This window comes from Rhopalosiphum maidis, chromosome 2 (genome assembly GCF_003676215.2).
Source record: "Rhopalosiphum maidis isolate BTI-1 chromosome 2, ASM367621v3, whole genome shotgun sequence".
Lineage (NCBI taxonomy): Eukaryota > Metazoa > Arthropoda > Insecta > Hemiptera > Aphididae > Rhopalosiphum > Rhopalosiphum maidis.
The window spans coordinates 30,293,768-30,308,345 of NC_040878.1; the positions used below are offsets into that span (position 1 = coordinate 30,293,768).

General features: G+C 27.0%; 1 protein-coding gene across 2 annotated transcripts in view; it reads left to right on the forward strand.

The window, feature by feature from the left end:
- LOC113553754 (lachesin-like) overlaps nt 1-10,026 on the forward strand; it is a 137,637-nt gene extending 127,611 nt beyond the window's left edge. For both annotated transcript variants that reach the window (XM_026957256.1, XM_026957257.1), the window contains 2 exons: nt 4,776-4,946; nt 8,813-10,026. In XM_026957256.1, the coding sequence (XP_026813057.1) occupies nt 4,776-4,946; nt 8,813-9,222 (581 nt within the window). In that variant the 3' untranslated portion in view covers nt 9,223-10,026. The remainder of the gene's footprint in view (nt 1-4,775; nt 4,947-8,812) is intronic.
- Nucleotides 10,027-14,578: the final 4,552 nt, after the last annotated feature.

Consider the following 14,578-nt stretch of genomic DNA (forward strand, 5'->3'; position numbering starts at 1 on the left):
TTTTTTTTTTTAGTACGATTAGACGATTAGAAATAACGGAATGTTTCTAAAACGAATCAACTAGGATCATGATTAATAATCTTCAAAATCGTATTCTTACACCTTACACTTTAATTACTAGGTATCATAGTTTTCTCGTGATATTTGTATTTTTTCTATTCCGTAATAAAAAATAATATACTCTTCGACATTAACTGTTATATAATATTAAAAACATTAATTCTAAACATTTCGTGGTCGAGGCCACTTGATCGAATATGTTTATCCTATATAAGGGGAAATTTGTTATAGAAACAAAATGTATTTTTAAGAAAGTTTTTTTTATGGCGTGTCAACTTTAAAAATAATGCACATGACACTTAAATGGAACAACCGTTCCGCGCTAGACCTATATAATAGGAATCTGAGACCAAATAGTGACTTAAAATTGCTATTATTTTCTTCTCGTTGTCAAACATTTGAATTATGCGCGTTTCCTCAATTTCCATTAAGAGTGTGTATAATGGAGATATCTAAATTATATAAATTAGTTATATGAATTTCGGACTTTTTCTCCAGGTTAAACTATCGGTCCGAAAAACGATGGCCACCGTTGAAATCCTCGAATAAGCCTCTGCGGCAGCAAGAAATAAATAACATTATGTACGTAAACCGCATCGGGCAAGCGGTTGCTAAATCCTCTGATCGCTCACCTATATATACGGTCATCGTCGATAAAACTATCCTTTCCTAGTTGTTTTTTTTACGATTTATTTTCTCAATATTTCTATACCGGTCGATATTATATGGTTTATATATTATATTATATACACTACACGTCGTATGTATCTATTTTTTTCATCTACCTTTTCCCGCTCTACGGGATTTGTGTGTAGTCGTCGTCTCGCACACAATATGTGGACATTTACGTCCCGAATTGGGCGGGGTGGCAAGACCAACAGGAAAGAATATCGCTTTAATGTTTTTACTTCTGATTGTAAGGGCGGTGAAAACTATACTATTTACACGCACGCATACTCTCGGGGAATAGGTATACGCATTTGAAAAGGGAGATGGTGGCGGCAGCGAGTCGAAGAAATCTTTGAATATATATATATATACATATATACATCCAATGCGGATCGCGGTGCGGCGCGAAGGGTGTGAGCTTTGGCGACACATGTTATGTTTTCACCGTCTTTAGGATCATAAAATCTACGTTTCCGGTGCAGTCGTCCTCTCTCCTGGCGCCTCCTACTACACTACCTTTCCCATCGCCCCACCGAGACCTTTCCGAATACGATAACGACATGGAAAATTTTTACGCAAAACCCACACCTTATATGCATTTGCTCGTTTATAGTCCTCTCCACGTCCACCTCTAACGCACCAGGCACACCTTTCCCTAAGCTTACCCTTTATAATAGCACCGTTTTCGATCGTTTCCTCCGTAATATATATATATTATTTATACATATATATGTGTATATAAATACATAACTGCTGCAGTTTACTTACTCGCAGTATTACAACGTAAAACGATTTTCCTTTTACATTGATATTGGTATTCAAAGAAAGTTCCGAAGGAGAAATTTTGAGGAAAATGACAAAATATAATTGCTTAAAACTATTATAATCACGAATTTTGTGCAGTATTAATCGAACATTTACATGTCATATATTTTATTTGCACAATGTTAGTTTTAAATTATTATTTTATTTTTTAATTGAGCGATACTATCATTATCCAGGTGATTAATTAAAGTGTCTACACTCATTATTTCGAAATATTTTAACTTGTTTGAAAATATTTTTTTTTACTACTTTTTTTCGTTATCATTTTTTAAGTTTTTTTTTTGGCATCATACACTTTTAATTTCATATTCCGAAACAATTTATTAATCAGAGTAGTTCAATCTATTAATATACAATTTCAAACAAATAAGGAATTTAGATAATGATGATGGAATAGTGGACAAACATTTTTCGGGTACACCTGTATCATTCTACTCCGCTCATCTAAACTTAAAATACTTATAAATATAAATTACTCATTTGAAATTCAATTATTATGTTTGTATGTATAAATATACTATTTTACTATTAATATTCTACTTATTTGGAATATGAAATTAAAAATATATGTTATTATATAAAAACATAAGACTTAAAAAATATAATTTTTTTTTTACAAAAATGTTATTTTAGAATTAGGTACATAGTTATGTAAATGGAATATTTTTTTCGTAATAATGAATGTAGCCATCTATGTGAATCACCCTATATATAATATAAAGTAAAAGTAACAAATTTTGTTCGTTTGGAAAATATGTATTTTTAGTTTACCTCTACTTTTTCTTTCACTCTCTTTCTCTATCACAAAACTGTAAATAGTAAATAACTTTTACACCACAACGAAAACAATAAAAAATAGCTAATTTTTGTATAATAATCTAGTACAGAAATTACAATTACTTCAATTTGTATTTCTTACTATATTTTACATCCAACCCTTAACAAATGTCATCCAGTGATCACGAGTAGAATATATTCAGTAAAATAAATAACATTTTTAATTTAATGGATATTTCGAGAAACATAAAAAAAAATGTACTCAATAATGGGGAAAATCTGATACTGACAGATACTCTCATCACTAGAATTCTATTCAAAATAACTTGTATTCAATAATGCGATCGTGGAATCTTAATAGAAATCGTAACCACTAAAGCTTGAGCTATTGACTTTTACATATTATCAGAGCCGTTATTTTGGTTTTATTTTCAACGATCTCGGTGAATCAATTTTTATGTTTTGACTGGCAATTTTTGTTTCAAAAACATATTTAAAAAAAAATAATATCAATAAATACACAAAACATATTATAGAGATACCTATAATATCTTGGTCATTAATTCATTCAAAACTCAAAATCACTACAATGCTCTTCCAAACGTTCTAACCTCAATCCTAAATCCTTTTGACACATAATAAAATCAACTGAAGCTAATTAAGTGTACGTAAAATAGAACGCTTTATTCTTTATGTATGGAGTGAGAAATTATCTAGTGGCTCTCTTTAACAGTATGATAATAAGAGTCCGCAGGCTATACGCGTAATCTTTCGTTTTGTTGTAAAAACCAAATGGTTGTATGGATTCAACGCCGTGGGTTAAGCTTTTACTACAATCAAGCAATTCGAGTGAATAGTTTAATTTATGTCTCAAGTTTTAACACTTATTTAGTTTAACTAATTGAAAAGTTAGTTTATATAGATTATCATAAAATAGATTAATTAAATTAATGTATATTGTACATTACATAAAAAATATTTTTAAATAAGTAATACATAATATCAAGTAGAAAAATAAATGCTTTTAGAAAAAAACAAAACACAATACCATTGCTTTAATTATTCATGTTTTATTAATTTTGTAAATCCTCCCAGGACTAAAAATCTAAACTAGACTTCAATAATACAATATATTATAAACTTATATGTACAAATATTTAATACAAACTGAATACCATTTAAATGAAAAATATCTTGAATTCAGATCAGAATCAAAGATTTTTCGATTTAACTTCTTTATAATAAACTTGACATTATTTATAAAAAAAACTATTTTTTTTTAGATTTATTTATTTATTATTGTTAATTTTAAATAGATAAAAATAATTTTATGTTATAGGGATTATAGGGAATCCTCATCATAAATGCTTAAAACGATCACTTATAACCGGATTTTCAGTGGCATAACAGCGAGTATCGTATTTTCTAATACTTTATATTATCTAACCTTTTGCAATGAAAAATAATCAGAATAAAAGTCTTAAAAATAAACCAATGTGAAAATTTTTCTACGACCTATTTTAACCTATAATAATATTAAAATTTAAAATACAAGTGTTATTTCTAACATAGCCCGTTCTGTACATCACAGTTCATAGTGACTTCAAAGCCATTACTCATCTTTTGCTCTCCTACTTTACGTGTACCTACTCCAAATAATTTCAACTCCTTTCTCTCTCAAAAGTCTCATACCGTAATAAATTCCAACCACTCTTCCACATTATATCCCACGACCATATTCGTTCCTTTTATAGCCTGCTCATTAAATAGAAACATAAAATACATAATGTAAAACTTTGAGAGAAACGTAATTTTGTTAAACGCAAAGTTTAATTTCTGAAATTATCGTTATTTCAAATATGAGAGAGGTATATATTGTGACTATGTAGGTAGTAGGTACTAGTTTATTCATTTTACTATATAATATTATAGTTTATACTATTATACGAATAGACATTTTTTTCGTGTAAAATTGTGTATAATTTAACTAAGAAAATGGTTTAACTAGGCATAACAATTCATTGTAATTTATAATAATCATTATTGTATATTTTTTCTTAATTTAATGAATTTAAATAATATCGTAATAATAGTAGTATATTATATTACTATGATTTATCTAAACTAAATATATCAACGTAATTATTCAAGATTTACTTAGCAATTTTATTTTTACATTAAATTGTATTTGAATTTTGATGAATGTATAAATTGTTTTAAAGTATTATTTGTATTATAGTATTATTTTTAGTAGTTATTTATTATTTTATTATTGAATTTACAACAAATATGTAATTTGTGTACATAAAAAATGATTAAATCATAAATAGTGTTGATAAAAAAAAAAAAATTAAATAAGTTATTTTCAATTGAAGCTATTAATAAATATATTTTTATAGAAAAATTATTCGTTTACATTATAAACTGTATTTAATTTTGTCTAGGCGGCGATCTCATGCCCAACACCAAATACAAAATGTCGGAGACTCCTATAAACGAATATTCATTGCAAATGGACTTGACCATAACAAGTCTTGAACCCAAAGACTTTGGTGGCTATCTGTGTATAGCCAAAAATGCTTTGGGTAAAGCCGAAGGATCCATAAGGCTTCAAGGTGTGTTGAAACGTCAAACTTTTACCTTTTACGATATCACGTATTTTATCGTATAGTATAAATTTAATTTGTCCTCTGAACACATTAAATCATAGATACCAATACTTATATAATTATATGATTATATAATTAATTCAATTGTATGGTACCTACTACTTATTCGTAGTTTTTTGTTTCTTGTATTTTCAATATTATATATTAAAATATTATCTAACTCTATAAGTACTGACGAGCATATAAAAAATAAACAGACAACACGTTTAAATCATATGTGACGACATCACGAACATAATTTGTAAATATTTTTCACGACATTATTACTAATGGTAAATAACGTACATTAATATAAACTATTAATATTGTGTATTATTATTAATTAATATTAATAATATTACGTAATAGTAAAATAAGATATAAAATTACAAATTCTATTAGGATATAATGATAAAATTGTTTAAAATATTATAGTTCTATGAAGCAAAACAATTGTATTGAATTTATTATAGTTTTTAGATTCTAAGTGGACCGAAGAATGTATTAATTTTACAATTCTGTATAATTTTTATTTTGTATTTATTTTGTACCGTCATAGTATATATAGTAAACATAATGCTTCAATTTCAATTTTAATATGCTATGAGAGTGAAATTAGTTGGTACTTCTAAGAATGCAAAATTAAAAATTAGTACTTTTATAATAATTGGGATATGACGAAAAAAAAATAAGTAATTTTACGCAAAACTAATATTTTTATTATAATAATTGACAAAAAAAAATGACAGTGTAATTTCTAGGATATTTTAACTTTTTTAAAGCTATCTAAAGACATTCAATATTTTCTATTTTTAATAAGTATCGATAAACATATTTTTTCTCGGTTAAAAAGTTTGAAATTTTTATACAATGTTTAGTAAAAGTTATTAATTATAGACATTTAAAAATTAATGAACATGATTTTTTATAAAAATTTGAACATAGTTCGTCAAATTCATAACAATTTGCAAATTAATTTATAGTTAAAAATGTATAAAATGATTAATTTTTACAGTTAAGGCTGAAAATATATATAATACACAATTTTCCCCACATAATAAAGTATTATAATATAATACTGGAGTCAAAAAAATATGCATAAACAAATTAGGACGAAATTAAATATTTTTACAATTTGATTGTAATTAAAAATATTTTTCGTTTGGATTTGAAGTTTAACGTATATTCTTATAACTTATATACACAATGACATGATTAAAACCTTTATATTAATTATATGATATTGCTTATTTATACCATATAAATCTATTAACGCCATTCTACGGAAAGTTGCTGTTGACTTAAATGTTAATAAAATAATAAATTATATGAGTATAATAATATTTATACTATTATAATAATTAAATAATTATTAAATGAATTCAACCAACCGTAATACTATTAATAAAATTAATTTCTATGATAGCAATATAAATTTATCATTTACCATATTCGCTGTATAAGTTTCACCCCATTTTTAAGTTTAAGGTTAGGTTACTAAATCTAGTATAAAGTATCACTAATATATTTTTATTCTTTTTAACCAATATTGTATAGATCATTTCAATTAAACTTTGTTTTTACACTAAAAATTACACTTTCTAGTTGAAATTAAGTAAGCGTTTTTCAATTTTAAATTTCAACTTTCATATTGATTTTAAATAACAATAGCTTTCAATAATATAATATAATATAATAAAATGATTGGTTATTATTCTAAAGTTCTTCAACTTTAATTAATGCATTCAATTTTCTTGAGATATCTTTATTTTAACAAAAGTCATTTGATATCATTTAATTCAGAAACTAATATACATTAAATATCGAAAATGAAAAACCCATTAAATCTTATTATTCTTTGAGATTAGTTTTCATTATATAATTAATAATTAAAATACTCGAATCTTTATAATATCAAGAAGAAAAAAGGTGGACAAGTTTGCTCTGCAGTATGGTAGGTGTCGAGTAATGGATGTATTAAATTCGAATTCAATGATATATCATTGTATATGAAAAACGATTCTGAGTTGAGACGATCTGTCAGCCTATATCACAAGTATATTCATTTATGATACGTTTTTCAATATTGCTTTTAAAGTAATTTATTTTATATAGTATTAATATAATGAGTATATAACGGCCGGTAGATTGTTTTCATTTATTCTGAAAATATTGCGTTTATTATATTATTAGTATTTATTTACTATAACGTCTATAACAATATAATGCATGTATTATTGTTGTTAACTTTTAAGTCAATACTATCTTGCCGTGAGTGGTTCATGGTATAAATAAGTAATAGCTTAAAATTAATTTACATATTTTAAAAATATCACTGTGTATTGCAAAAATCATATTATATGTAAAAGTTTAAAGATCCCACGAAAAATATTTTTGTTTTATAACAAATTAATTAACATTGTTTTCATTATTAAAATAGCAAAATATCAAATTGGCCTAAAAATTCCCGTTTTTCCTTAATTTTTTGTTTGTTTTTCTAGGTTGTTTTGAGAAGTACTAGACATTTTTTTGCTCTTGACTCCTCCCCCCAAAAAAAAAAAAATGTACCAACTATATTCAATTTGATACTAAAATCCATTCCCAAGTTGAAAATTGAAGCATTTTACTAATATAAAAGATAACGACAAGTAAAAACTAAATAACAACACACACTTCATTGCAAAATCAATACACTAATTGATTATCTCAGAATTTAAAATAAAAATCTAAAACATCGAATATGAATATTTATAGATCGATCTCGTATTTTAGTCACAGTTAATACATTTGCGTTTATACAATCAATAATAATTTCATTCAATAGATATTTATCTTTTATGTGACCACATACTGAAGTTAATGTTAAAAGGGTACTCCAGTATAATTTTTTCTCTGTCTTAATCCACGGGTAATATATATATATATATATAATTATTACATTAATTGTTTTTTAAAAACAATAGTATTTATAAAAGCTTCTGACTAAACTCAAATAATGCTATGACTTATAATAGCTATTTCAACAATTGAATTACAATACATGAAATACGAAGAAAGGTTAACTAAGTATATATGTTACGTGCACATATGTAAGATAAAGAAAAAACTTATGCTGGTATGCTTTCTTAACATTACAATTTTAGTTATTCATTTCCCTTTTGTTTTATCAAGTTTTAAATGACATAAATACTAAATATGGAGTCATCGTTTCGTTTCCTGCTAGATAGCAGTTATTGAACAATTGTATCCTCTAGGTAAGAATACTTATTTAATTAAATATTACTTATGGGCTATGACATACAGATGCAGTAATATGTTACTATATCGTTAACAATTAATAACTAATTAATTATCTTATAAATTAGTTTACTTGATTTAAATATCATATGATTTCTAATTTCTAAGTATGTTTCAACATTATGTTATAATTCAACATGACATAAAATTTATTGTCTTGAGTAATCTGTAAATTCGTTCTACCGTAGTTTATATTTATTAGGTATATTAAAAAATAAATAATTAATAACCAGTTTTAAAAACAATAATAATCTCGGAAAAAAACAAAATTTGGTTAAACCTAAAAACAGTAAATATCAAAGACTGAATAATTAAAATAACTTATAATACCCAATATTTAATAAAAAAATTAAAAAAAAAACAATAACACATATTATAATAATATTATATAAAACTAAACCAAAATGTTTTTATTTTACTTTATTAATAAATGAAGATTTTAATAATTTAAATACCTTTTAATTATACTGTGCGCAATAACATTTTATAATTATAATATACGTGTTGTAATACGAAATGCTGTAATATTTTTTCAGAACTGCATTTGCCCAGCGCTCCAACCACTTTGGAAGCGCCAGAACTGGATTTGGAAAGAGACGATGACGGAGAGTCAGCAGATGCAGACGAAGAGAACTTGGTGCCTGTGGAGGGCGAACCTACAGCCGACAATGATAACCCATCGTCGGACGACCAACAACAACAGGAGCAACAGAAACAAGCATCAGTATCCACAAAAAAACCTCCACAGGTTGTTTATGGGGTTGGAAGTGGAGGTGGGAATGGAGGTGGTGGAGGCGGCGGCGGCGGCGTCCGTCATCATGATAACAAACAAAGACATGGCTCTGGCAAGGGTTCCGGTTCCGGATATCCGGCCCGTTGGCTTTTAGTATTAACCGCCGTCGCCGTAGTCACACTGTTTAGGTCACCAGCAATATCTCGGTGGTGACGACTCCGCTAATGAGGAGACTCACTGTTGTACGACGCTTATCCGGTCAGTGTTCTCGACACTCAATAATTCCTGATCTAAGACAATAATCGATTCATTTTTTTTAAACAATATTTTTTTATTTTTCAACCATGGACCGTTTTAATCTCATGACCTTTACAAAAATAAAAAACCCATCCTTTTATTTATACACACACACACACACCTAATACCTAAGGCTTATATAATATAGTGATACAATAATATATAACAATTATATAATGTACAATATACACACGGTCGACACGCGCCATCGATGCAGAGTAAAATATACATTAAACAATTTAATATTGTTATCAAGCCGGATTAAATGGAAGTCAGAATGAGAGGTGACATGTCTCTGGGGGCCACAAACGTAAGCATATTTATTCGTTAACCTAAAGTTTTATCAAATGGTTATTTATACATTTCTCAATACAAAATACAATGATTTCATTTTATTAATATATTAAATTTAAATAATTTTATTTTCATAATATGTATAATGCCTAAGTATACAGGTGATTCATCAAGCATACTCCAACCTACATTGTTTTCTTCGATAACGCAAATATTCAAAATTTGATTTTCTGAAATTTTTAAATATAGGTAGATACTTAAAAACATATTTTTAAATCCTTGAGACTTTTGTATTTTAATCTAATCTAGCCTAATACTAACTTCAAATTACAACCCTCCTTTTATACAGTAAATTATTTTATAGATATTTAAATTAGTAAAATTTGGTCATATCAAAATTTGAACAAGGAGTTTTTTAGTGATTCTACCATGTGCACTAAAGATAATAAATCCATAATAATGAGTTTGGAAAATATGAAGAATTTGATTATTTATAAATTGTAATAATTTATATTAATCTAGTTAATCTATCAATATTTATAATTTATAAAAAATAGTATAGGCTTAATAAGCACTAGATCCGATATTATATCTTAAATATATTATATTGAACTTTACTATATTTAAATTTTAAAACCTGAAATTCCACTTACAGTAAAAACGAGCTCTTATTTGAAAAACAAAAGCTTATAACACCATAAAACTTCCCTTAAGTAATACAAAAAGTTAAAAAAAAAATCTCAAAAATTTGTGAATAATATAGTCATTAAATATACTTAACATTTTAAATAAATTGGTGATTAAAAGAAAATAGGAGTGAGCATACTTGGTGAATCACTGTACATGAATAAATAGATATATATATGGCTATATTTACATATTATTCTATAATTAATAAACAATTTAAATATTTATATATATTTTTTTGTGTAGCGTTGTAATATTTTGATTTAGACCTGTAAAAGTTAATAACTAGAAATGTATGTACTAGAATATATTTTACAGTTTTAAACCATTTTAGAACATTTATTAGGGATAGGTCTATACTTTTAGATTTATTTTTGTCCATTTATGTTCACAGCCAATTATATCAATCATTGGGTCCCTAGAAGACTTTAGCTGAACTTGATTGTTTTTATACTTGTATTATATAAGTATATAACATTGTAATATATCGTACCTATATAATACTCAGAATCAACTCGTTCATACCTATTATGAGTTGTCACTATTATATTATAAAGTTCGCTGGAAAAGCTGAACATTTAAACAGTTTACTATATACGCACAACAAGGGGTTGCTATTTTTAGAACTTTCTAGTTATGCTTATAGAATTAATATGAACCAAACCAAGTCATATATCGAAAAATATTTTGTATTTATAATTTTTGTACATAAAATACCATTTTATATCAATTAAAAAAAAAATTATATCACTTAAGTGGTGGACCTCATTTCTAAGCTTTTCTCAATAGTTGTCTATGGGTTATTTCGGACATGATGGCAACAATTTTCTAGGCTATTAACTCCTTTCAGAACTTCCAAAGTTTGGGGATGATGTTGGTGCACTTACGCTTTAAGATAACATCAGAGAAAAAAATCACATGGCTCAAATCTGGTGAACATAGCGGCTATCCAATGTCACCACGCAATGAGACAATAAAAAATATTTCTTGAAGAATACCGAGTGAACGATGAGCTGTGTGTGATAAATACTAACAATAGCGTCGGTAATAGTTTTTGTTGATGTAAATATTACTAATGCATCTCCCACCCGAACCCAAACTACAAGCTCATCAAAACCAGGGAGTTTTTGCCACACCCTATAAGTACATATATATATATATATATATATATTATAATTAATAATTTTGATTGATTCTATTCTAATACTTGCTACTGTACGTACGTTCAATAAGTTCGAAAATTGTATTTTTTTTTTTTTAATATACGATATTTAAGTTACAGATTATTGAAACATTATATTATCACCTCCAAAATATTATCCACGCTGTTTGCCTTTTTTGGAGGACGTTTTGCTGTTTTGCCATGAATCATATTACACAAATATTTTAAAATGTCCTAATGATCTAATAAAAGACCACCCGACCCCCACATACTGTTTACCTTCGGTAACTATACTATCTATACTTTACACGAACATGTACCAGGAACTAAGATTGTTATGGGGGATGTAAATTATATTAAAATATAGTCAGCCACTGCCCACCAAATAGTAAATCGCTTCAGGTGGACTTGTGACCTAATTTCCTTATTAAAACGCTTGAAGTCTTCGAAAAATTTTTATCCTAATAATAATAATAATCTTAAAATAATTTCACTATTATAATATTGACTTAATAGTCAATAAAATAATGTATTAAGTTTTAGTTGAAAAATGATAGTAGAATAAGAACTGCCATTAAAACATTAAAAATAATAACAATATACTAAATAATTTGTAGTAAATAAATAACTCGACATACTACGGTTAGGTTTAATTAATTTATATTAAATAAATCATAATATAAATACATATGATAGAAGTATATTTTTAATATACAATTTTTATCAATTCAAGTATTTGAGTGTATTAAAATTAAAAATTTTATGTATCCATGGTGGGTGTTAAACATTTACAATATTCAATCAAGACGTGCTAATGACGAAATAAGTATATTGTACATTTGTACATTTTATTATTATTATAAGGTACTTATTTGATTTTATTATTTTTTCTAGCAATTAGCAGTGTTGAAATTTTACATACATGTATATTCAAAAACATTTCAATTTTTTAATACATTTTCAATAAAACATTAGTACCAGTTAATATTAACTGTTTTTTGTACACCAAAAGAACATAAAATAATGAAAAAATAATATAGTGAAATAAAATTACAAATAGTTCTCGTAAATCAGATCGTTATTACAAATATACGTGTATAACAATAATATTATCATAAACGTTTTATTTTTTAGACCACAAATGATAGCAAATATCTATTTACCGCAAAATACATTAATTGACTGTATATCGTCCGCAAAGCTCGTCAACTTTTAAACATAATACGTTTCTATACAAACTTTAAAATCCTAATTAAAAAGGATCAAAAAGTCAAACTTCACCCACAAAAAACGTATCGACCAAATTTGTGTTTCATGATGAACAGACGGTATCTATCCCAGTGGTCCGGTACCCATAACACAAACAATATAAACATCAAACATGTATTATATACATACGATATAATATTCACAAGCGCATACGTCATTATAATATTATAATAATATATACAATACAAGTTAGTGTAGATATAATTGATTAAAATCTATGGTATTGTGATATTACATTTAAACAGTTTTCTAGTGCTATTATGATGTATAGTACAGCATTAAATGATTATTATTTCGTTATTTCATAAAACGCCGAGTTTGATTAGGAATGTCGTCAATCCTCCGGCTGTGACATACTATGTATAAGCATAATAATTATTATATAATTATTACGAGATGTATCCGACTCTCCCGCGCGCGACAACGATAACGATTAAAAAACTCATAAGACAGCGTGCGTTTTTGAAAATCTGTGCATACTGCACCTACAATATAACTACCTATACTTACTATAATCACATTAGCTCATCTGTCGCTCAACAATTAAATGCTTAAAATATACATTATAACGAGTTTATATAGGTACAAACGTAGTACGTACAGTGCTAAAAAATATTCTATATCTTCTTTGCCCTTCTATCACAAATATATGGCCATATAGGTTCAGCCACTTTTATCTTACACCTTTGGAAGCTTTTTACTCACATCCGATATTTTTATGTTATTTTCTAGTCTGTCAATCCACTGTATCTGTCACCTCTCTTCATAAAACGACTAAACCATCTCAACATATTATTCTCCCTCATTGTGTCTACTTATGTGTATACTAATAAATATAGGTTCTATGATACTATATGTAGGTACTTTTATAAATTATGATAAAGAAACACAGGCAGTCGATAAAATATGTCTGGACGGCTATATTATAAATGCTATTTTAACAATAGGTTCAATCACAAAAAAATGTCGTTGTACCTATATACTCGTCGCGGAATAGAACGTACCTGGGTGGCGAATCAAAACAAGCTCACTGCGCACAGGTTGTTGGCTAACAAAAACAAAAAGGGAATAGACATAATAGTATACAGCCCAACTATGACAAGGTTGCGGTGGAGAATAGATCCGATACCTGCGCGACGAGGTACGTTCTTATTCCGCGGTGAGTATAGATGGTATGTTTTGCGTTCTTCTATTGATATGCTTATGACAAAATGTAGAGCTTCGACTTAAACGACCCCCACTAGATTACCAACGCACAAAATTAACATTTTACCTTCGTGAAATCGGTATTATCATCAATAAGTAAATTCCCATTTAAAAATCTCTCCATTTACGTCTATTTATCACAATTTTATAATTTAACCTCCAAAATACTTATTGTAAAAAATTACTCAGGTACACATTGTATTCTATTCGAAAAAATAATAGTAATAATTATACATTTTCAACCGTTCGTCCATTATGCTATTTTAGTTCGACGCGTAACATACGCGGAATAGTATAATAGTTATCACGCTTCAGGTCATTCGGATCACTGACGTTAGGCTGAACTGATATAAGACATAAGTACTAGTGTAAGTACTACCATGCTGGTTATTGGTTAAAAAACAAAAAGTTCAAGCCTAAGAGTATTATATTTCAAAATATTATAATACAACTGGCTACTGCTACCTGTGTATAATAATATATTTATAATTGTACATAATACTCAAGTATACGAATAAAACATAATATTGTCTTCCATTAAGAAAAATAATTTTTGTTTTTATTGTGTGTAGATTATTTATGTTATAGGTACTTACTAAATATTTTGTGCCTGATATAGTATAACCGGCTCGTGTATTTCAATTATAAATTATG